The sequence below is a fragment of the Dermacentor albipictus genome, unplaced genomic scaffold (genome assembly GCF_038994185.2).
Source record: "Dermacentor albipictus isolate Rhodes 1998 colony unplaced genomic scaffold, USDA_Dalb.pri_finalv2 scaffold_14, whole genome shotgun sequence".
NCBI classification, from domain to species: Eukaryota; Metazoa; Arthropoda; class Arachnida; order Ixodida; family Ixodidae; genus Dermacentor; species Dermacentor albipictus.
In genome coordinates, this window is record NW_027225568.1 from 8,206,417 (window position 1) to 8,232,576 (window position 26,160).

The following is a 26,160-nucleotide window of genomic DNA, read 5'->3' on the forward strand; positions in this document are numbered from 1 at the left end:
AAGAAAATCCTAGTATCTAAATACAAGGCAATAAGCATGTACAAATTATTTAAAGTACACTATCAAGGTCAATTTATCCTCCATGGTCAGCCTATGCCAGCTGACTCTTTCCAATGCCTTTCAGTTTCCTAATGTCATCACTTTGTCTAATCCTCTGTGTTCCCCTTCCCTTGGTACCTGCTCTGCTATTCTAACAGACCACCGTTACATCCATTATGCATTAGGCAACCTACTGAACTCTTTCTCTCAATGTTGAGTACAGTGTCAGCTACCTACATTTGTTGTCTAAACCATAGTGCCATATTCCTATTTTGAAATGTCGCACCAATTATTTGTCTTTCCACAACTCACTGCAGAGTCATTAGTTTCCTTTCAAGCAATTTTTTGGCTAAACAAAATGATATTTCTGCATATGGGACGGCAATGAAGTATAGTATCACCAACAGCATACTTTATTTTTGCTCAACAGTAAGGACGGAATTTCCAACGGGGACGCAGGGTGGCACGTGCATTTAGTACTGGACGTTGCATAACCTTGAGTTTTGGAGATCTTTGAAGCGAGCAGCAGACAAAGCATTCACTGCCACTGATAGCGCCTACCACGATAACCTTGCCCCAATGTGGGCGACACTATCAGTCGCAGGACCTGAGCAGATGCCAAAGCGTGGTTGGCTTCACTTCGTACCGCTGATATGAAGATATCGTTGACATGGCATGAAACCGTACCTTTCGTTGCCGGCTTTCAAAATCAACAAAATGAACTTTTTTTCTCAATAAAGTTTGCTTTTTCAGATTGCACAATAACTGAGAAAATCTTGCGGTCTCTTTTGTGTAGGAAAAATTTACCAACGACAGTACTTATTTGCATAAAAGGTTGAATTTCAATATACCAAAATTTCCATATAATGAAACAAACTGCCAACTTTAGCGACTTAATTATAATTGAGGTTTAACTGTGTGAGCATGCAGGTGGTGATGCATTATATGTTGACGATGATTGGTGAATATCTAGAATGTCACTGAAAAAGCATAATACTCAATATCCAGGTCATTCTGAATGTCTTTGCTAACAAGTTGCAGCCGAACAATGTTAAAGGGACACTAAAGGCAAACATTAAGTTCAGTTAAAGTGACAGATTAGTGCTGAAGAAACACTAAGGCGTCAATATCGCGAACAGAGCCTTCGTAATCGAGAAATTAAGGTAAATGCAGGACATTGATTAGAGACTCCCTCAGGTCATTCAAGTACTTGCCTGATGACGAAAACACTCCTCAGTTAAATTCTGTCATTAGTATTCAACCACTTGTTGCAAAAAACATCCTTGTATTGTATTACAAGACTAAATAAGACGCTACTTGTCCGTTTCTATTTCATGTTTAAAAAAAAAACTCATTGAAATTACCCTTGACATTGACGCAGGCGGTCGCAACGTTTCATTTTCGCTCGGCCGCACGCCGTCCACACTTTCACGTTTCAGTAGTTTTGTTATCGCGTAGTGCTGCACTGATTTTGCTGGCTTGCGAAACTCGCACAAACTGCAAGTAGCAGAGAATTCAGCTTCCATGTGATGTCGTGGGATGCCCGAACGGTCTACGCCTCTTGACCAAAAAGAAGCTTCAACAGCGAATCCACTGCTCTGTCTTGGCTCAGTGCCGCAGTCTGCTGGGCACCGTTTTACTCACCAACGGCAGGAAAGGTTGGTGATGGCGTATGCAGTGTCACCACTCCCTTGGTTCGGTGGCGGGAGATTTGTATTTTAACAAAGGTATTAGGACACTTCAGATGCAATTTTCTTGTAAACTTTTTCTTGGTGTGAAACAAGCGTTGCCAGGTTTCTGGAATGATATTTCAACAGTCCACGTCAACTCAGTATTTGCTTTTAGTGTCCCTTTAAAGTGAGATGGCCTATACCCTTGGTGGCCATGGAGACTTCCCTTTGATTACATTGCAACTCAAATTATTTTAGTGCAGCTGATTCAAATCAGATAAATGTCAGTGCTCTGCACCACGCAGCATTTCACTTTCTATACACTGATACTATGTGGACTGCCACCTTTTAGCACCTAAAGATTATACATAACCCTACCAAAATTGTGGTCATGGTCTCTTCACAGAAAAATATGCACATTTTCCTTTTCCTCTGCCAATTAGGAGCAGAAGATCCGTCAATATACTGGTATATTTGGTAAAAGTGTGGCATCTGCTATGAGCCAATAGGAACAAGTCAGTATTCCTCAGAAGGACAAGCATCTCTCGTATCATGCAATTACAGCATGTCTTTGGAGAATTCCCACGGTTGATATTGTAAAGGCTTTCCTTTGTGCATGCTTGCCTGGTTCATCCACTACAACAGAATGTTTTTGCCAAATGATTTACAGAAAGTCTTACAAAATCTACAAGAAAAACTTGCCATCCTGTGTGGAACTAACTACAGTGCAGTCCACTTATAACGATACCACATATAACAATATATTGGCTATAACGATGGGTCGACATGAGAGTGTCATTTTATGCATTAGGTCTATGGGGAAAAAAACATTTATAACGATAAGTTATTCACTGCGTATTGGATATAACGATTAATATTTTGTCGTCTGGACGGCGTTTTCCGTGCCAAATAAGCGTAACATTTGCATTGCTTAGTTCCCTGAAACGAACGATGTCGAGACGAGGCGATGTTTACCTCCATAAGTTCGTATCTGCCGCCGTTACTGCGCAGCACATCCCGCCTCGACCGTGCACCGGAGAGCATAGAGTTTCTCACTACATTACCTAGAGGGAAATCTGGCGCTGCTGCGCTGTGGTATGCATGGGAATGCCAATATATTGCGACTTCAGATTGGCATCATTCTCGTTGAGACAGGACACCTTGAAGACGCGCTTGGCAAGTACCGTTCCGTCTGTCACGATTCATTTTCTACTAAAACAGCACGTGAAAAGCTGTTTTAGCTTTATTATTACGCGAAAACATGTTTTGTTTAACTATGAGAACTTGTTATTGTGTGTACGACTACATGTTGCGTAAAAAGTATCAGCGGGCCACTAAAGTTGGAGGACAGACGACAAGGTTTGCGCTCGCTTTGAAACAGTTGGTCGTCTGTTCTTGCTTTTCGTCGCTTGGTCATGCATTGTGGGTGAGCAAAGATGTAATATGCGTGAATGGAAACATTTTATGAAGATTTTACTTTGAGAACGCGTTATTTGCGTAGCCATATCCACGTTTTAGACGAAGCCTCTTGCAACACCAGCCAACACGAGCCTCGCAGACACATATACCGTCATTCCCATGACGGCACGGTGCCCCCTTAAGAAACTCCCATAGACGGTGGCGCCAGATTACCCTCTAGGTGTTATAGTGAGAAACTCTATGCCGGAGAGTACCAGAGTAGGCGCAGCGCGCCACAAGATGGCGCTAGCTGCTTCGTGTGCATAAAGGGGCTTTACGTGCGCAGCGGCCACAGTCGCTCCGAAAGAGAGAGAAAGGAAGAAAAAAGTGACAAGCAAAGCGGTGCGGTGGCGCCCGCCCCGCGCATCTTTCTCTCGCGATAGCAGGCTGACGCCACCGAAGCAGCGTGCAACCAACAGTTCAACCCAGTTCGAAGATGGCGCCGACAAAGCGCAAAGATGTGTCGCTTGACACGAAGATGGATATTTTGAAGGACTCTCAAAGCGGCTTCAAGGTGAGCGCCCTTGTGAAGTATGAGCTCGCCCAGTTAACGATATCAACCATCTTGAAAACCGGGAGCACCGCGATTGTGAAGGCAGGAGCTATCAGCGGCCATGCCGATCAGCGGAAAAGGGTTAGAGACCCTTTGTACGCCGATGTTGAAGAGGCACTTTACCAGTGGTTCATCACCAATTGCTTTAAAAAGGCGACCTTTGTGCTTAAGGACGAACTTCCCCAACCCACTGAGACCAACACGGTGGAAGCCACTGACATAACCGAGCTCTGGGAGCTCGCTTCTACTGGTGACACAGGTGGTGCGTCGAAGGAGGAGTTTTTGACTGCAGACAGTGCTGCCTCGTTCTGCAATGAGGTCACCGACGAGGCGATCGCCGAAGATCTGCTGTCTCAACAGACGGCAAAGTTGTGCGACGGTGGCGACGGCAGCAGTGACAGTGACAACGAGATTGACAGTGGCTCCTTTACCCCGACCTCGATGTCCACGCAAAGTGCACTGTCGTCAATCGACTCCTTAATTGATTTTGTGCATGCTAAAGGATTGCCGCCAGTGTTCGCGCAGCCGCTGGAATCCATGCACACCGTGGTTGTGAAGCTGAAGCTGCCGCAAAAGCAAGCGCAGATTTCGGACTATTTCAGTGCGCCTAACCCGTGACACGGTCATTGGTGCTAGAAATAAAGTTTATTTTTCACAGCCTACTTTCTACATCATCTATTCTTTAGAGCAAGTAGTGAATTCGAGTTCGGAGCTGCAAAGGTGTGTTCCGCATTTTTTTTTTTTAATAACGGCAGTCCAGATATAGCGATCATCGGTTATAACGATCATATTTTTTGTCTTTCTCGATATCATTATAAGTGGACTGCACTGTAGACAAATAACTACCTTGTGTCTGCTAAGCAAAGCAAAGCTTCTCCAAGTTGATCAGTGGAATTCATCTTTCCTTACTGTTGTGCTGCTAGCTGCAAGTCAGAGGCAAAGAGAGAGAGGTGCAAAGTGTTTGATTTCACAAGATCCTAGTGACCCTCACATTTGCGAAAATTATCTTCTCTTTGTTTTGGCTTCCTTTAAATGCGAAACACGTGCTTACGCCTTTGGTAACCAGAAAGTTTAAGTAGCGAATGGGGCTTTTAGAAGTTCCCTTCTGTGTTTACAGTGACAGGCACACAAGAATGTTTGTGCAGTAGCTGTGGACTGAGAAAAGATGTACAGAAACTAAAGCTGCAAGAACTGGAACAATGTGAGTGCACTTGAACAAACATTTTACTTTTATGTCTGACTTCCCCTTTGCCCCCAAACAGACACCCAAAAATAAAAAAATAATAAAAATTTATACATGCTTGAGGTAGAATGACATGTAGCACAATATGGAAGTTAAAATACCTCTCCAGCACTGGCCTGATGCAAGGACATGGCCAGATCTGTGGTACCAAGTCCAGCTGCTTCTGGACTCAGATGCACCAATGCACATACTAGTACACAGTCGAACACCGCTAAAACAAAATGACCTATATGATATGATGAAGGATTTCGGATGTTCCAGCTGAATTAAAACCTGCCAAGTGCAGTGCGAACATCTATACAACGAAGACCCTTACAATGAATGCGCCAGTACAATGAAGGAGTATAGGTGACCCTGAGGGCTTATGTCTTGCTTTACAATGAACACACATAGCAGCGCTGCCACTTCCTTCTGTTGCCACCACAGAACGGCGGTGCACAAAGGAAGTGCAACCACATGTGAGGGTTTGGACATCACAGTAGAGTTGTGGTGAGTTATAACAAGGAGTTATTAAGCAACAAGAAAAACCAGTCATGAGCGAAGCTAGTGCAAGCTCTCCTGTATAGGTCCTGGTCAAAAATTTCCTTTACAAAACCAGAACAATATTGAAAACAATCTTAATTTTCTTTTACTATCAGAGTGTAACAATGCTCTCTCTAAAGATATTCCTGGCACAGCATGATAGCCCAGTGGCCAAGTAATTCCTACATACTGTTATGAGCCAACTGTCCTGCGGATGTAGAAGATGCTGAAGTGTAGAGCGGACAAGAGGACAAAGTGAGGTCTATCGTCACAATCTTTTTTTTGTTGCTGCCCCATTTTTGGTCTCCTTGTACATAGTGTATATAAACCTCCTCCTTTTCTGTAGGCCTCCCCGTAATCTGTTGGTGGAGGTGCAGGGTACATCATGATCCCATCACGGAAATTTGCGGCGGACATCTTGTGGGCCATTCAACCGTGCCGACTGAGAGGCCCGCTGCTTTGGCTATGCACGGACACCATGGACTTCGAAGACTGGCTAATCGAATACAAACAAGCCAGCAAGAACAACCAATGGCACACGACTATAATGCTGGCTAACATCTTCTATTACCTTAAAGGGAAGCTGAAACGGTTTTCAATTTCCATGAATTGCTGGGGTTGGGAAGAACAGACTTATTAATTTACGGTTCTGAAATTTTTTCTTTGTTTTGTTAATATAAGGGGCAGAAATCGCTTTCTAAATCCCCCCGCGGACACTCCCCCGTCGCTTCCCGGAGCGCCGGGTGAGGAGGCAGCCAGAGGAGAGAACTGGCGAGAGTGACGTCATTCCCGGGGACCGCACTGCCGGACCGGCGTGCTGGCATGTTTCTTTCCGTTCTGTGCTTTACTAAACGACGCTACAAGAGATCTGCCGCCGCTCACGTTTGTTTTCTTTTGCGATTTTCGTGAACTGTGCTTCCTTTCTGTGCTGCGTGAGTGCCTACAGCCAAGGGCACCCAACGTGTCCTCGTTCTGTGCAGCATTCAGCTGTGCAAACACAGGAGGGGGAGACGATGTGGTGTTTCACATGTTCCCGAAATACAAGAAACTTGCAACGCAGTGGGTCTGTGCGGTGAGGAGAGATAATTTCTTGCCGACGAAATCAACTGTACTGTGTTCAGACCATTTCAGCGACAGTGATTATCATCGGAGCTTGACAACGATGCGGGCAATCGGTATTCCAATTAAATCGGCGCGACTGAAGCCTGGCGTTGTTCCGTCTATATTTTCCCACAAGAGAAACCCCTCGCCACTTCCAAGAGCGGCCTTCGCCAAGAGGAGAAAGCGTGAGGTAAAGGTTTTAATGTGCACAAGGGAAATTTTCTAAACAGATCATCACCTGAGTGTCGAACAAATGGCCTTACAGCATCCTATGACGAAGCGAGGTGGAGGCGCAGTCGGGAATATGTACATGCTTGCAAAGTGCTTCCGTTTTCATCCCGTTTTTCCACTCCGCTTTGTTATGAAACACTGTACTACGGCTGTTTGTTCGGCGCTGTTTTCATACGGCGAAATAACTGGCCGGGGGTACGCTTGTGCATTCAGTGATATTTGCTATTCGTCCTACCCCGCGGTGCCTGCGGGTTTAGCTGTTCAGCATTTGTATTCAAATCACACATGAGGCGTTACGGTAATGTTTTCATGCGTAGATTTCGCACTCACAGCTTGCTATACCAGCAGCGAAATGCCGCAAAAATGAGCGTCAGCACAGCCGCGCCCGTGGCAAGGCGAACGGTCTCAAATAATGAAATAACATTGTGAGGTATTGAACTTGTCAGCGTTCGACGTGGTCTAGCCCAATACAGGCATCGCTGCTGGACAAAAAATGTTTTCTTGCCTTTAACTAGCTATGCATCACGCATGGCAACATTATTATTTGAAAGCAAATATAATACATTACCCATTACTTTCTTATTACGCTCACTGATTTGAATTACATTACCAATTGCCGCTTTCAAAAAAGTAATTATATTACTTTACAATTGTTTCCAAAAAGTTTTCATGCATACAAGAAGCAAAAAGCAAAGTATAAAGGGACGGCAACCTTTCTGCAAGGTAACCTACACTTGCCAACATTTCATGCCCTCTCCCCCATGTTCCTTCACGACACCTCACGACACTACCAACCTTCTGGTGCCGTACACAGCTTACTGCTGCATATTTAACGCAATTAATAAATTACTTTAGCCATGAGATTACAGACACCAAATAATTCACATTACTAAATCACTAGACAACTAATCCATCACATAAATTACTGAAAAAGTATTTCAATTACTGTAAGTAATCCAACTGTTGTCATGTTTGCTGATATGCATGATGTGCTGAAATTCATGAGATCCATGCCTTGCACTCTGTCAGATTCTAGCAGAGCACCTCGAGACCGAGCCCCTGATGAACCTGTTCCACTACCATCACCAATCGAAGAGTTTGAAACAGCCAGTGTGACACAGGCAGATAATGTTGAAGAACTTGAAGTAGCGTTTGCGATCGTGTATCAACACGCAAAAAAAAAAAAAACACGGAACTTTAGACAAGCAGCGGCAAGGTGCTTGACATCGTGGAATAGCACCCGTGTTTACAATCTAATGAGATGTTAGTGCTTCGGCATTCTTCGAGCAGCAAGTTCCCAGTGACACTTTAGCGGGTTTTTTCTGCCGTCATTGGAACGTGCAGCTACATGAAAAGACATATGTACCAGCTAAGATTTCCAACGCGGGAGAAGGTGCACACGTCACTCTCGCTGTTGGCACACTCAACATCGTCGTTGCCCCCGTTGCCGCCATTGTTTTCTGTATCAGCTGTCGGTTCGAACACGTACGGCGAAAATACAAGCTCTCCGAGACAGCGAGAACGTTCCATAATGCTTACAACTCAGCTGTGAAGCCAGAACAGAACAGCGTGCTACGATCTGAAACAGCGGCGCCGACCACAGCGTCGCAGCGGTCCCGACCAATCACGGGCAACAGTGGTGTTCGCGCGATGCCCCGAGGTGCTGGTGCGCGTTTTCTTGAAAAAAAAAAAATGTAGAATGCCGCAGGGAACTCATTTTTTTCGAAAAGTGTTTCAGCTTCCCTTTAAGGGAACGGCCCGTGTTTGGTTCCAAACACACGACGAGGAATTGACCAGTTGGGTCACCTGCAAGCAAGAGCTGCAGGAACTCTTTGAGAAGCCAGCTGGATGCCAGCGAGCCGCCAAGAAGGAACTTTCATGTCCGGCCCAAACATCTACTGAGCTGTACGTTGTGTATATTAAAGATGAATTAGCACTCTGTTGGCGAGTCGACAACAAGCTGCCTGAAGCGCCCGTGTTTGTCATTTCTCTTTTTCTTGTCTACGTCCTTTTCGCGCACTTTTTCGTTAAGAGGGAACCAAACCAACTCGCCCAGCTCTAAGTTTTGATGATGCTTACAAAGTCAGCCACATAGGCATCACGAATGACGCATCTAAGAATGTGGCTGATTTTATCAGCTTCAGATCGTTCGAAAAGCACAGTAAATAGCACTATAATGGGGGCTATGACTGCACAACTTATCATTGACAGTGCCAGCATAATAACACAAGGAAAAAAGTGAAGCATCCAAAGTTAGGCATATACTTTTACAAGTTGGTTTTGTTTATGTGATTGTTCGCACCAGTCATGTTCTCGCTCTTATTTCTTGTCATTACGAAAGGTATTCCTCTTTCTAAATGCTTTCACAAGGTTAAATCAATTATTAAATATTAATTGATCCATCAGTTCACACATTAACAGCACCTTCGTTTCTTTTCCTCTTCAATGCAAGCCAGTTCTAATCTAAAACCCAGTTTAACTCATACAACAGTCCATTTTAAACATAAGGGCCCGTAGGAAGAAGGCTAGCTGACTGCTCAACAGAGTAATTAACACTGTATGTTCCACTTAACTGCCACTGCAAGAGAGGCAACCACTAGCCATTATTAGTAAATGACAGCCATGGCTGAAGGAAAGGAAATGAACTCACTGTGGCATCCCATGGAGCATGCGTTAAGTACAAACCCCATGCAAGCGATTTTTTGCGCGCCAGGGACAAGCGACACGATGGAGATGGCTATCGTGTTCACTCGTTGCCCAGAAGTCAAACTTAAAGTGAGCGACCTCTTTGCGCGACAGCTCTCCAGTGTTGCCGGTATTAGGGGATCGAGTTAGCGCCAAACCTGGCGTGGCACTTGCTATAATTATTTAAGTTGACTTGTTTGGCTGTACAAAGCAACATAAAGTATTTCTGAAGGTCTTGCAATGGGTTTATTTTGTTTACATATCAAAATTTGGCAGTTTGCTCGTTCCGCTCGTGCCGTTTGTATACTGAGAAGTGCGCACGTGCGCAAACCGGTAGTACGTCACTAATGCACATCCCGTTCCGGCTGCCTACTATTGGCTAGTCGCTCATAGCACTTCCGGGCGACGAGTGACGAATTCTAGATTTGCAGAACCGAGCGATCGCGCAACAAGACCGAGCGATCTGTTCAAGTGGCGGCCTGATCCGTCGCTCGTCGCTGTCGTGCACAAAATCATGCTCATGGGGTTTAGCCTTTAAGAAACATCAATAAAAATTACCAGTGAAACTATCAATTAGCAGTATAGACCCAGTCCTTCATTCGGGGTTTTCAAGTGTCTAAGCCTAGCAATGGTGAGGATGACTCTGTATTGCCAGGCAGAAACCATGTTCATGCATTGTGTGCACAGTGAAACTAGTCTGCTGGAAAAAGAATGAAAGAAAAAAAGAATGAAAGAAACTGCAATGCCAATACTCACTGGTTTCCTGAAGGGTAAGGCAATCTGCCTCCGCAACACATGGAAGTAGTTGGCAGGCGTCGTGCAGTTGGCAACGATCATGTTGATGTCGTTCAGCTGACGCATGGGAAAGTCCTCGTCGATGGTCTGTCAACAGAAAAATGCACAGCCACAACTGAGAAGGGTGCCACTAATTCCTCCCAAAGCAATGCAACGCTGTACTATATGTGCAAAATTTAGAAAGAATGCGGTTCCACAACCTAACTCGTGTCACTCGGATGGAACAATTGGCTCGCCTTCAATTGTGGCACTCGTACGATTAAGCACGGGTGTCACATACCCTTTAAGATCCCAATCGTGCAGTATGACCTCAGGAATGTGCTTCATTTGCTTTTGCCACAGATAAGTACAGTAGAATCTCATTTAGTTTGAACTCCAAGGGGAGCGGAAATTTATTCAAACAAAACAGAGTTCGAAACCTCCAAATATAGTGCCCAATCAATTATACGGCACAGCATGCAAAACAAAAACCATCACTTGGCTCGTATTGAAAAAGGCTGTGCTGGCGCCATTTTGACCAAAAGGTTCAGTCGTGTGTAAAGGCCACACCTCGTCAAATTGTAGGAAAAAAAAGTGCAGTGCAGCCCTTGCACGAGTGTATATGGCACCTTACATGTCAGTAACCACTAATCATACCGTAGCTCTAACACTTGAGAAGAAAACCTATTTGCAAATCCCAGACAGTATTCCTTATTTTTTTAATATGAATGCAGAAGGATGTCTCCAAGCCAAATGCCCTAGCCATGAACTCAATCCTCTATAATTTCCATTCCCAATAATGGGGCCTATTACTGCACCTAAGGTGCAAAGTGCATTCCTCAAGTGCCATACTAAAAAAAAAAAAAAATATTTATCTGCCTGAGTGTTTTGAAGGCATGAAGTAAAAGAAAAAAAATTGCAAAACATACATGTTTGATTTCATGAGTACCAGCCGTTTCGTGGGCAACTTAGAGAAATTGTGCTTTGATATTTATTGCTGCATTGATACTTGTTGCATTTATCATTAAAGCAGAAAGCACAACTTGGACCTCACACAAGCATCATATGGTATATCGTGAATCCTTGATGGTACTCACCGGAAAGACATCAGATTCTTCACTGCAGAGCTGGAGGAAACGTTCAGGCCGGCCACTTGAGTGCTCAGGACCCTGTACAAATTAAAAACAAAAATTATCTGAAACACTTTACAGGGGACTCTGGAGGGGGCAGCAAAGGAAAAATGGGGCATCAGATCAGTATTAGTACGCAACCTGAGAAAAAATAAATAAAAAGAAGGCTAGCGCCAGGAAGTTGCATCATATCATTAAAAAAATTCACCTTGTCCACAAAATGTTTATCAATTTAAGTGTAAGGCAGTAATGCCTGGAAGATTATTCAATAATTAAATAGCCGGAGGAAATGCTGATGAGTTAAAAGCTAGTGTAACTATCCCCATTAAATTACAGCACAAGTGTATAACAATCTGGAACGCCCACTAAAACAATGTCCACTATGGTTCAAGGAAGAACTTTATGAATTACTGCAATGACAACATGTGACAAGGACTGATGAACAGTATAAATGAATCTCTTTACTAGTAGTCAAACTTTGATATAATGAGAACGGATGTATCAAATTATCAGATATAACGATGTAAAAAAAGTGAATGTCCATGCTTTATTTTGATGGCATAGTCGACCTCCTGCTATAATGAAACTGAAAATGTGGGACCCAACATGGCACCAATTATAATGAAGCAAATTTTAAGACAAAAGTCTTTCTATGCTCATGATGAAGTTTGTGTCAGCAGACCTGACCGCCGGAGTGTCCATCGACGCCTCATCACGGTATATGAAGACAGATTAAAGAATTAAAAATGATTGATAGTGACAGTGAATGATAACATTATAATATAGATTGGTAGAGGTTAATAATGATAGTAATGACTAACAATGACTACTAATGACTCCAAAATGATCAGTATGTCAATGACGGCTTATAATGACCACAATTGATCAGAAATGACTAGAAATGTCTAGTAATAAGTAGTAATGACTAAAATGACTACTAGCAACTTGTAATGACTACTAATGACTACAAAATGACCAATATGTCTAACGATGGCTTGTAATGACCACAATTAATAACAAATGACTAAAATGCTTATTAGTGAGCAGTAATGACTAATAATGACTTGTAATTACTAGTAATGCTTATAAATGACCAATATGTCTGACGAAGAATTGTAACGCCTACAATTGATTATCTCAAAACATCTCAAATACAGTCGCTGACCAAGTTATCAGGCGGCTTGTTTTTCAGACCTATGCGATTATGCTGACTTACCGGCAGCAATGCCGCCTACCACTAGAATCAATGTTAATGGCAACCTAAATTTCTGATGCTGCATGGTGTGCTATTCAACTTTTTGGACATAGTACGCGCTCACGATTCTACAAACATGGTGGCTGTGAGCAAAGTTGCTGCCATATTGACTAAGCACCAAACTGCAACTTTAGTTACAGGCTTCCAACAAAGTGGTGGTGGTTACCACCTCTGTGTCTGGGTGCAAGGGAAATTCACCAACGGCTGGCACAATGGCTGGTGACAAGCTACCTATCGGTGATCAAGCATGAGAACACACACAAGGGCTAGACTTGCAGCCATATAGTAGCAGAGCTTAGGTCCACATGTGGCCCCCTCCATGTCTAAAAAATTGGTTGGCAACTGTGCTCAGCAAGAGTGTGCAATGGCAACTTGAACTGTCTCTTTCAAGCTCCTAAGCACTCGACATTCAGGACACGCATGCACATTTAGGCCAGCAGCTTAGCTTGGTTTGACGACAGCCAGCAAGCAAATATGCTGATCCAATGTGATCACACTGATCGAGTGGCTGTGTTCTACTGATGGTGCAATGCAATTCATTGTTTCCATGCCGTGTATTGGCATGGCAAGCCGCCGATAGGCCATCAAAATCCACTGGAGACCCTTTGCTAACCCATAGGAGGCATCACACTTTCGTTTCTTTCGCACAGACACGATCTCAATTTTTATTTTTTGCAATGTTAATGCATCTGCTCATAATTAATATTGGACATAACAAAGGCATTTCCATGTTGGATACAACTTTGTTTTTATGAGGTTTGACTGTATTGAGTTAATCATGTTACTGGGCTTTGAATAAACCACAAGATTTCAAGTCCAAGCATTAGCGATGATGGTCTACGAACTACACACCATCCAAAACAGAATGTAGGACAACTTCTGCTTTCCTTTTAATTAGGCATTCTAAAGAAAAAAAAAAGTTCCAAAACAACTGCATGTCCTAATCATAACTGCTAAAGAAAATTGAGGCAACTACAGCCATTTATATAGTTCAAAAGTTACTGGAGTTAGGGCTAAAAAAAGAAAGATCTCATCAGCAACTCAACGAGCACACTGCCACCTTATTTTTACCACATGACTACAGACGACGCTCAACCTTGGGTCCAGAAAATAAAAATTATATTATGTGGTTTTACATGCCAAATCATTTCTGATTATGAGGCACGCCGTAGAGGAGGACTTCAGAAATTTCAAACATCTGGGGTTCTTTAACGTGCGCCTAAATCTAAGTACAATCGAACCCAGCTATATCGAACTCGCAGAAAAACACCTATCAGTTCAATATAGAGCATAATTCGATATAAGCCTGCTAAAGAATTGGATGTCATAAAAGCACATACCATTTATAAAATCACCATATTGATGAAACTAGCTTACTTTCGCATGAAATAGTCCCATACTTTCTTCTGCTTGGACAATGTCGCTGCCTGCGATGCATGCACTTCTCCACATTGTCTAAAAAGTCGGAGCAGCTGAGGCCGCAACCTTCCACATTCGCACAGAAGCACCGGACTAGTGCACCTATCACCTCGGAGGATGTGGGCTAAGGACCATCGCTGCTTTCCTCATTGTGCCCACTTTAACTTGTGCTCGGTACGATGTCAGCAATGTAGTCTTCGTTTTCGGGCCCTCCCGTGGTCGCGACACCATCATCTGCACTCGCAAACTTGTCGACCATTGATTCGTCAACAGCTTCCAGAAATTCTGACAGCTTGCTCCAAACTTCAGCAACACCGGTAACGGCTTCATTGCATTCATCAGAATTTACAGTCATCACCGAGCATGCGGAAGTCGGCACATCTGAAGCAATTTCGGATAAACCACTTGTACATAAAGCCCCTTAAACTTCGTAAAGTAGCGACACACTTTGAAGAATGCTGCCTCCTCCTCGCGCGCTGTGGCCAAGGCTGACACCGTGTCGCTATTGGCCTAACAGCATCATGTGGGCCCTCGCACTGGTTTCTTTTTTTCTCTTTTTCTTTTTCTTCTTCTTCTTCTTCTTCTTTTTTTTTAGTGTTTAGCTTCAGCGCCATTTTTGCTTGATAAGCGTCTACGGAGTGGGGAGGAGTGCATGTTGACGCCGTTGCTACACTCGAGCGGTGTAGGTGGCATAGCGTCGAGGAGGGAGCGTAAAAGAGGAGAAATGAGGAGGAGTGAAAGCGGAGGAGGAGAGTGTCGCTACTTTACGAAGTTTAAGGGGCTTTACTTGTACATGGCTGTGTGTATGCGTGGGCGCCATGGGCACCGGGTCACCATTTGGCCACTTTAGCCCTAATCTCCCCCATATTCTTCAAGATTGTGCTGAGAGTGCTCCTCGAAATCTTGCACAATGTGGGGACATACGACTTCTCACCGCATTCGACCCAATTTATGATTTCAAGCTTCACGACGAAAGGCGAATTCTGCCGCTTCATTACGGCAACACTGCGGGAGAAGGCCCACAAGGCGCAAACACAATGAACCAGAAAAGCAGCGAGACAACTCGCATTTGTGCCATCTTGCACGACGAGGACACAAAAGCCCCTGAATGACTGTTTGAGCAAGTGCTGCAGGCGGCCCAGGATCATTTTTTGCAGGGGGGTGTTGATGGCTTGCCCGAGGCAGTGCGGTCACGGCAGAGAAAGCCGTGCTGCCGGGTTTCCCTGCCACCCTAAGGAAAAGTCAACTTTTGGGGGCACTTTTCTGCCGCTTGAAGTTCGATATATCGGGAGTCGCGGCTATTTTTGTTTGACGTAAGCGTAATTTTTCCTGTATATACTTGTAACTGTACTGTGTTCAGAAATTGTTCGATATATAGAATAATTCAATGTAAACAGGTTCGATATAGTCTGGTTCGACTGTACATGGGTGTTTGCACATTCCGCCCCCATCAAAATGTGGCCGCCGTGGCCGGGATTCAATCCCGCGAGCTCGTGCTCAGCAGCCCAACACCATAGCAACTGAGCAACCACGATAGGTCTCGTGCCCAGAAAGTAGAGTGCAGCACTTCCCCTTGCCTGTAGTGGTTGACGAGATCCAGTATAGATGTTGGGGGGGGGGGGGGGGGATTTCTTTGGGGATTTCAGAACTGAAGTGGCATAATGAGAAACTTAGTGCTGGCTCCACAACACTGGAGCATAGACAGGTTCCACAAGCAATTGGGAAAAAGCTAAGAAAACTCCTTTTTTCAAGGCAGGCAACAGCCCATCTTCTGTTTATTACTATCCAACTTCTGATACCTGCATCTTGTCTCAGCTCCAAGAGCACGTCATGAATCACTTAGAAACAAAAATTTCCTTTTTCCCTATCAACACGTTTTTCAAAAATTCTACTCTTGTGAAATGCAACTTCCTTAGTTTACTCATGACATATTACCCGTAATCTTCAAATATACGACATCTTTTTAGACTTTGAGAAGGCGTTTGATTGCGTCCGGCATAACTATCTACTCGTAAAATTAACTTGCTGTGGCTTACCTGCTAACTTAATCAACTGGATTGAAGAATTCCTTAAACGTCGCATACAATTCACCTCAGCCAATAACCACCAATCACCACCACTCACTAATGCAACATCAGAGTTCCACAGAATGATAGCCTATCACTACTACTACTCCTAATCTACATAAATATCTCCCTACTAAATCAAAAACATACTTTTCGCAGACAATTGCATAGTCTACTTGCCCATCCACAGCCCTGACGATAACACCATTCTGAAGGACTACCTTAACACAATCGCATGATGTAATAAATGGCTTATGCCTCTTAACTTATCAAAATGAAAACAAATCTCGTTTTCTTGTAAACGCGACATCATCCACCCAGTGGCGTAGCAGGGGGGGGGGGGGGGAGGCGGGGGGCCTAGGGCCCCGGGTGCAAGGGGCCAGTGGGGGGTGTCATATACGTCTGAAGACACCCGTCTTTTTGCCGGCTTGACTGGGCGCAAATGGCAAAAAATGCTCCTGTATGCAATAGCCCGAGCTCGTGTACCCGATGTGTTGTGCCGCAGAATTGTTGGCTGCAGCTCTATCAACACCCCAGGAAATAACTGCACGAATGTGCGGGCTAAAAAATTTAATTTGCAAAATGGTCGTTGAACTACTCGCCTTAGCGGAACATTTCATGTGAGGTGCGCTTGTGCCGTGCGTTCATGCTGGGAGCAGGCATCGCTAAACATACAGTTCGGCGTTGTAAAGTGTTGAGGCTCTTGGGTCCCTCTTCCATTCAGAATGCGCAGCAAAGACTAACAAAAATAGCAGCAAGAGGGTGTTCAACGAGCGTGCCTGGCAATCGCATTTACGGCGAAGCGTTCGTCGAGAGCAACGTTGCATAAGTGCGGCCGTCAAAAGTTGCGAATGGGATTCTCTGGATTGTCTTCAAACTGTGCAGCCAAAGAGTTTGGCAGCATATGACTCGACAGGCTGTATGACTCGATAGGCTGCCTCTCCATTAGGAGTGCAGACCAACAGTAGTGCAAGCTTTTGTTGGCACGGGCTTCATCGCGGCTTGCTTTTTTTTTTTTTTTTTTATGGTGACACCAACAATCGACACGAAGCGTGCTCTATTCTGTTCCCAACGTTGTGGTGGTACCGCAGCTCGGATAATCACGTTTGTCCATATAGTAGCAAATAAAAACAAAGCTTTATTGATCAGAATGAAGAGAACTCGTAATTGTCATAGCATTGGCGCCCGTGCAGCGGGGAAGCAGGTAGCGTTTTCTAATAGGGTGGAGAGATCAGCGTCACTGACACACAATTTAATTTTCGTTTTCGTTCAGGGCTGCCCACAGCCAAAATAGTGCGCGCCATAGTACCTACAATGATTTTTGTGAAGTTGTTGTTGGGCAAGATATGAATGTTGGGCTTCAATTTTGCAAATGCAATATTGCCGCTAAAATTGGTAATTAAAACTTTCTAAAGATATTTTATGTTACTTGCGACGTGAGCCATATTTCCCACGATGCCGCATTTGTATTGGCTGCCAAGCCTTACAGTCTGACAGTAGATGTGCACATGCGCTTATCACAAGTTATTAGTGCAGCACCCTGTGTTATTTGGTGCAGAAAAAACAGCGTGTATACCTGCTGCATTCATGATCCCTGGGAAAGAAAGCGAAGGAGAGGGGGACCCGGGAGACGTGCGCAGTATCCAAGGCGGCTGTACTGGTGCTGAAACCCTAAAATTGTCGATATCCTCACCTACCTTGACTACACGTGAGGGGGGGGGGGGGGACAGAAGACCTATGGGCCCCGGGTGCCAGATGACCTAGCTACGCCACTGCATCCACCACACCTACAATATTAATTTGGTCCTTGTAGGCACCAGCACTTCCCATAAGTACTTTGGCCTTCATATGACACCATAATTATCATGGGTACTGCACATTGACACTATTTGCTCCGAAGCTTCCAGAACTCTAATGTACCTCCAATGCAATCTGAAGTCGGCATCGATTGAAATAAAAAGCTAGCTTGCCTCACTTTCATCTGAGCAAAGCTCGAATATGATTCATGAATCTGGTATCCCTCACAAACTTATCTGTCTATTAAGTCAAAGTCACGCCGCTTGCTTTATCACTTCACAATACTCACCTGAAATATGCATCACAATTCTAAAACTGTCCCTTCACCTTCTGACACTCCACACTCTAAGAACAGTTTACACCCTTTGGCGTGCCCCTTCTGCCACACAACGATAATCGTTATCTGCCTTGATGCGTTTCCTTTCTTTAATGCTGTGAGCCTGGAACTTTCCAGTAACGAACGGCGTGCGCTTTATCAGCAGGGGCACTCCAAAGGGTGTAAACTGTTCTATGCTGATAACGCGCGTGCCGTAAACGGTTCTTAGAGTGCAATTACATCGTCATATTGCCTGTCTATGTCTTCTTCATCGTGCATACCATCATTCGAAATCAAGGCACACATTATTGAAACCACCTAACCTAATCTCAACATGCCTAGATCACTCTCATCCAATTGCACGCATATATGGCCAAAAATCATCTTGTACAAGCTCCTCTTCTTTTTCCTGATGCTTTAACTATTTGAAATTCACACCAGACAATACAGTATCGGGCTCTGACCATACATCTTTCAGAAAAAAATGGGGTAATTTCGTGTCAATCCCAACTTGAACCTGAATTGTACATCTTTTTGTTGTGTTGCTTTGTTGTTTCATGAACGAGAAGAAAGGAAACCGAGGGCTGATATTTATTGGGCATATAATAGGCCAACAAACAGACACCAATGACAGCATAGGGTAACTTACTTGTACTTAATAATTGAATTAAAGAGATGCTAAATAAATGGCCATGCAAGTGGATGAAAAAACAACTGGCCACGAGTGAGGCACAAACCCATGTCTTCACATCACGCGTGCGATGCTCTTACCAATTGAGCTACCACGGCAGGAAGCTTTCATGTACCCGCTTGGTGAGAATCGTTGTGGCATAAGACAACACCGACGTGTGTCAAGCTAGTGAGGGCTGAGAGATTCGCATTGTTGCATTCCTATTGTGCAGTGTTTCGAGACAGTGACGAGAAACCAAAATGAAACTTAGTTGGTGAGGGGTTCCGGAATACGATGCCACCAGAACAAAACATGATGCTCACTTCACGCTGCCTGCAGCAGGGAACAACACTGCGTTTCGGTTATTACTTACTAAGAGTGCAGTACACTTCCTATGGCACTATGCTACATGTGGCGTGATATGATAGGTAAAGATTAGAGATCAAGGCAGAAAGCTGGGCTAGTTGGTGTGTCATCATTATTCAAAAGACTAGTGCAAAATAGCAGGGACGCAGACAGAGAACACAGCAGGACGAGCGCTAAACATGTTTAGCGCTCTTCCTGTCGTCTTCTTTGTGTCCCTGCTATATTGCGCTAGTCTTTTGAATAAAGATTAGAGATGTGCAAATACTCCAATATTTGATTTCTTACCGACAGCAGCAGTTTGAATAGGTCAATTCACGAATCGAATATCTCATACTATTCAATTTCTCAAATATTCAATTTTTCTAATACAGTCGAATCCACTTATAACGATACCGGTTTTAACAACATATCAGTTATAAGAATGAGAAGCTGCTGTACTGTCAACTTTTGTATGTTTTCTAGGTGAAATAACCCGCTTGCTACAATGCCCCGATGCCGCATTATCGGTTATAACGATGAAGTCTGGCTGCTGGGTGTCCGAGCCGACAGGTAGTGAAATGTGAAACCCTTGAAAAGAAGAAAAAAAAAACTAGAAATTCTAGCCACTGCACGATGGCCGCTGCTCCAACAGCCGCCACGCACTCATTTTTCAGCCTTCTACGCCTGCCTCTCTCCCATCACCCTTCCACCCCTCTGAACACAAATGGGCTGTGCCCGTAGCTCTCAGACGCGCCACCCTCCGAAACACATATGGACCGCGCAAACTGCGCTCCTCCCAGATTACTCGAAACGATTGCTTGCTGGATCCTCATTCAGCACAGTTCTGCAAGCAGCTTAATCACTCGTGTTCGTCTTTGTTGGTTGCTTCGAAATCACACCTGGCCATGCAGTTTTTCAGCCTCGTTTCACCAACAGTTGTTTTGACTCGCCGCCGAAAGGGAAGATGGCTGATCCACCAGCTGATCATCAGCAATGCACGATGTTGCTGGTGAAAAGAAAGTGAATGGCTATAGATTCAGAAACTAAGTGCTTCTAACTGATGAGGCGATCGTCGTGAACGTGCTTGCATCAGACAGCAACAGGGATGACAGCAGCAATGATGCGGTAGGGCAGGCTGCCTCAATGTTGTCCTCACAGGAGGCACGACAGATGATTCAGTCCCTCCCTCAGGGGCTTCGTTTTCATGAGGAACCTTCCGTGGAGCACCTGGATGCCTTGGAGAAGGGCGTCGGCAAGCTTCACATAAAGCATGCAAGGCTGCCATACAGTTTTCTCGTGCAAGCCAGAAAAAAGTATGTGGCGAGATGCTTGTGGCAATCTCGCCTCGGCATTTCTTCTGGATTTCTCAAGCCAACAGGCTGCTGTGAAAACCTTCTCACATTTTTTTAAAGGCCCCTTTTGGGGCCACTAAAGCGATGTCTCAGCAGAGTTCGCGTATCGCTTGCTGCCCATGACCCCTCTTTGCAGTTGTTATAGCAGTGTCCTTCTTTAATGCCGACAGCCATGGCTTGTTACAAGCGATTGATCGGAGCACCCAGGAAGTGGTTAAACGAGTGGGCACAATCAGCAGCCGCATGGAGGAAGGTGGTGGGAAGGGGCACTGACCTCCCCGCCATTATAGTTTTCTCACATCAGCCTTGCCATTTCCCTATTTTGATTTTTTCATGCAGCCCGGTTATAACAATTATCGATCACAAATAACAGTGGAATTTTCATGGCACTCGAATATCATTATAAGTGGGTTCGACTGTATAACTATTTGAAATTCACACCTGATGATACAGTATCAGGCTCTGACCACACATCTTTCAGGAAAAAGGTGGATGTTAATTTCGCACCAATCCCAACTTGAACCTGAATCTAGCTTTTGTTGCGTTGCTTTGTTGTTTTATGAACAAGAAGAAAGGAAACTGAGGGCCCGATATTTATTGGGCATATCATAAGCCAATAAACAAAGACACCAAGGACAGCATAGGGTAAATTACTTCTACTTATTAGCTGAATTAAATAGATGATAAATAAATGGGAATGAAAGCAGATGAAGAAACAACAGGCTGCAGATCATCATACCTTGCTGGTGAAGCAGCGCACGGACACGGACACAGTGAAGTCAAACAGAAGACGACGACACTCGCTGCACTCGCAACTATTTTATATCAGAACACATACTTCATATTTATATACCTGCGCAACCTCAGGCGTCCAAGAAATTCAAGGAAGAATAAAGGCACTTTTTTAAAAATCATTTGCCCGCGCATACTCGGGCGTCAAAGATATGGCACATATCTATCATGGTGTGCACTCCTATCGTAATTTGTTGCAACCCTAACAACCATCACTCACCAACTAGCCTAACTTTCCACTTTATTGAACAGGATGCAGGTGGGGCAAGAACCCACGTCTTCACATCACGCCTACGATGCTTTTACCAATTGAGCTACCGCAGCAGGAAGCTTTCACATGCCCACTCGACCAGAATAGTTGCGGCATAAGACGACACCGACGCATGTAGAGCTGGTGAGGCCCGACAGATTTGGCACTGTCGCGTTCCTATTGTGCAGTGTTTTGAAACAGTGACGAGAAACCAAAACGAAACTGAGCTGCTGGGGGACTCCGGAATACGATGCCACCGGAAAAAAACATAACGCTCACTTTGCACTCCCTGCAGCAGTATGCTTCCAACGGCACTATGCCACACGCGGCGTGGAATAGGCAGGTAAAGATTAGAAATGTGCAAATACTCGAATATTCAATTTCGAATCAATAGCAGTCATTTGAATTGTTCAATTCGTGAATCGAATATTTAACACGACTCCATTTCACAAATATTCAATTTTTAAAATACTGGTACAGCGAAACCTTGTTAAATCGAAGTTGGCCAGACCTCTGAAAAAGTATGTACTGAGGGGGTAGTACTGCTTAACCGGAATAGCGTGAGATCGCCCACTTACTGTGAAAAATGGAACTACGAGAGAGTGTGATGAAAGGGCAGAATACATGCAGTATTTATTCACTTTGCACAAAAAAAGTATGGTATTTTCGTTTGAAGCCGCGGTGGGCTAGCAGCGACGATGGCAGCCTGAAACTTGCTCAAGCTACGAGCCAGCTTTTTTGCCAGCCCCCTCTTCTCAGCCAACTCCATGAGACTGACATAACGCGCAGCATCTGCCACCGTCAGGCCTGAATCATCTGTACTGTCACTTTCCGTGTTGTCCTCATAACTGTCATTCAGCGACACTTTGGCAATAACAGAGGCAACGATGGCGAAAAGTGGAACCTCATAGCTAACATATTTTCACGGTCGCAGCAGCATTGCCGACCAAATAATTGTTCGCATTCCAAATGCCACACACCGTAGTCAACGGTAGATCCCTCTCACGTACAAGCACCGACTTCTTAGGGCCACGTTGGACAGCACAAATCAATGTCCAATTTTTCTTCTATGCTGAGCATCCGGTTTTTGTCCTAGCTTGCATGACACCACTACACGGGCCACAACGCTCCGACTCTGGCACGGCGCCGAAATGACGATTTTGATGCGGATGGATGGATGGATGTTATGAGCGTCGCCTTTAGAATGGGGCAGTGGGTTGCACCACTAAGCTCTTGCTATTATACTGCCTAATGTCCTACCTAGGTTTAAAAAAAAAACACTATGAACACCCACAACCGAATTTTCCGATTCCCTACTGAGAACTTTGCTTTTGTACGTCTTTTTTGTCGTTTCCATACTTTTCTTCCACCAATCTTCCAAGTGCCTCTTACTAATCTCTATTGCGGACATATTTACTTTTCTGCTGCTCTCGCTGAACCCAAGGGCTTCAAGGAGGCCAGTGGTGCCTAAATCAACCGCAGGGTAGACGTCTTCACATTCTAATAAAACATGCTCCGTCGTTTCCCTAGCTTTACCGCAGCAAGCACATGCTTCTTCTTCCTTCTTATATCTCGCTTTAAAGGTGCATGTTCTAAGGCCTCCCAATCTCGCTTCGAAAAGTAATGAGCTTCCCTTTGCGTTATCATAAATTGTTTCTTTCCTGATTTCGTTTTTTCCTCTTAGGTAGTTACTCATGGCAGGTTTCTTTTCCACTGCCGCCACCTATGAGATTATTTCAGCCTCTCTTTCTGCTTGACGTTCTTTGTTGCTGTGTTGCTCACCCTACAGGCCGCATACTTGCTGGTAAGCTTCCTAGTTCTTTCCTTCCACTGTGAATCAATGTTTTTTTCTGTACAAATACCTCAACACTCTCCAAGCCCATTTAGTTTCTTCCAGATTCCTCAGTCGTTCTTCATAATCAATTTTACTGCAAGCTTCCCTCACTTCAAAACTAGTCCAGCCCATATCACTCTGCACAGCTTTATTTGTAGTCTTCCTGTGAGCGCCAAATGCGAGGCGATCCACTGACCTTTGGCTTCCGTCGAATCCTGACTGTACCCCTGATTTAATGCAAACAACCGCATTTCCAAAAGTAAGTCCTGGAACCATTACCCCTTTCCACATACCTCGTAGGACCTCGTACCTATTGTATCCCCATAGCGCTCTGTGCATCATTATGGCTGCATTTCTCTTTCCCTTGACTGTTATGGTTTTTTCCTGTGCTTCCATATATCCATTGCCTTCGTTTATCCATATACCAAGGTATTTATATTCTGTTACCCGAGGTATTTCTTGGCCCTGTATCTCCACTGTCTGTTCACTGTTTTCATTGAATACCATAACACCTGATTTTCTAACACTACATTTAAAACCTAAATTGTTGCCTTCCTGTCCACAGATATCAGCCAGATGTTGCAAATCACTTTGCTTGTTAGCTAGCAATGCAATGTCGTCCGCATAAAATAAACCTAGGAGCTGCTGCTCTATTACTGTACCCGCCTGGTTGTACGAGAGATTAAACCCGATATTACTTCCTTCTAGCTCCCTCTCCATCCTCACCATGTACATCATAAACAGCAGCGGGGATAAAGGGCACCCCTGCCTCAGTCCCTCGTTGATATGAACTTTCTCCTCGCTCATCCCTCCCCATTAAACGCAAACGGTATTTTCTAGGTAAATCTCTCTCAAAAGTTGTAGACAATTGTCACCTAAGCCTTCCCCTTCCAGAATATCCCACAATATGTTGCGGTCCACGTTGTCATAGGCTCCTGTAATATCTAAAAAGGCCATATATAACGGTCTGCTTTCTACTTTTGATATTTCAATACACTGAGTGAGAACAAACAAGTTGTCATCCAAACGCCTACCTATTCTGAAGCCATTGTGAAGTTCTCCCGAAATGCTATTATTCTCTGCCCATGCTTGAAGCTTTAATTTGATTGCCTGCATTGCTACCCTGTATATTACCGGTGTAATGGTGAACGGTCTGTAAGAGTGAATTCTATCTTTCTCCCCCTTCCCTTTATAAATTATATTCATTCTACTTTGTCGCCAACTGTCTGGTATTCGTCTATCTTTTAAAGTTCTTACCACTGCTTTCACCAGAGCTTCCTTACTTTTTGGTCCTAGTTCATTAATCAGCCTAACGGGAACCTCATCTAGCCCTGTGGCTGAGCGCTTAGGAATTTTCTCTTCCACTTTCTTCCAGTTGAAATTTGTCAGCACCAGCTCCTTTTCCACATGGGTCTCTTTCATGCTTTCTTTCTTCAAATATAACCTTATCATTGCCTTGGAAAGATTCAGCTGTTATTTTTGGGATGTAATTTATTGCCACTTCTCCTTCCAGTCTGTTTTCATCTTAGTCTAGGAGATGTTGTATTGTTGTTGACTTGCTGCCTAATAATTTTATGTGGCTGCAAAATATTCTAGGTGTGGCCGTTTTCTCACAACCAACGTTCACACTTTCACCTTTTATCTTTGCTAGCACCAATATTTGAACCCGGTATATTTCCCATTTACTGGCTACTTCATCCTGCGGCAAATGCGCCTTCTTTGCCTGCCTGTGCTCTCAAGATGCTTTCTGTCGTTTGGCGATCGCTTCTCGTATCTCCCTGTTCCACCAGCGTTTCGGTTTCTTTCTTCCTTTCCAACGAACTTGTTACTCTTTCCGTATTTTTGTCGTTATTACACTTAGAAGCTCACCATATTCCCGCTTTTTACTAGGTGATTTGCCAAGTTTTTCCTTGACTCTAGTGACCCTATTTGTTATTTGTCCATTGTTCAAATTTGGACTGACCATTTTGCACCCCTTGCTCTCTTTCCCAACTACATATCCCATTTTAAGAATGATGCGTTTATGGTCACTCCCTATTCTGCTATACCATTACTTATCAATGACCATTTCTCTCAACTTATCATGAATTCCTTCTGTCATCGGACAGTAATCAATGGTTGATTGCCAGTTTCCCACTTCCCACGTGATCTGCCCTTCACACTTAGGCCCTGTAATCACGATAACGAGGTTATGTTGCTCACAAAGGTCTAGCATTGACTTCCCGTTGTTGTCGGTATAGCCATCTAAATACTGTATGTGAGCATTCATGTCACCTAATAGGATAATCTCGGAATCATTCCCGAAACCCCTAATATCAGCCCTTATGCATTCCACAAACTCTTTATTCTTCTCTGTGCTATTATTTTTGGTCCACAATTACGTAATGCCCAGCCAAGTTTTTTTTCCCACTCATTGTACCTGATAACCAAAGATGCTCTTGACATTTTGAATTTACCCTTTTCCATTTGGCTCCCTGATGAATGAGCATTCCGACTCCCCCTCTTTTTCTTTCCGACTTAGTTCTGTTGCACACTTCCCAAACATGATTCTCAATCACTGGCAGCTCTTCTGAGCCTCTAAGGTGCGTTTCTGTAACTGCATACACCCCTATTTGTTTTCTATTTAACTGCTCCTCAATCTCTGCCTACTTTTCTGCT

General features: G+C 44.2%; 1 protein-coding gene across 1 annotated transcript in view; it reads right to left on the minus strand.

Moving 5' to 3' along the window:
* Positions 1–26,160, minus strand: part of Ogdh (oxoglutarate dehydrogenase Nc73EF) — a 281,327-nt gene that overhangs the window by 64,389 nt on the left and 190,778 nt on the right. The window contains exons 17-18 of the mRNA XM_065438718.1: positions 11,374–11,445; positions 10,259–10,384 (exon numbers count right to left, since the gene is read on the minus strand). Coding sequence (XP_065294790.1) covers positions 10,259–10,384; positions 11,374–11,445 — 198 coding nt within the window. The remainder of the gene's footprint in view (positions 1–10,258; positions 10,385–11,373; positions 11,446–26,160) is intronic.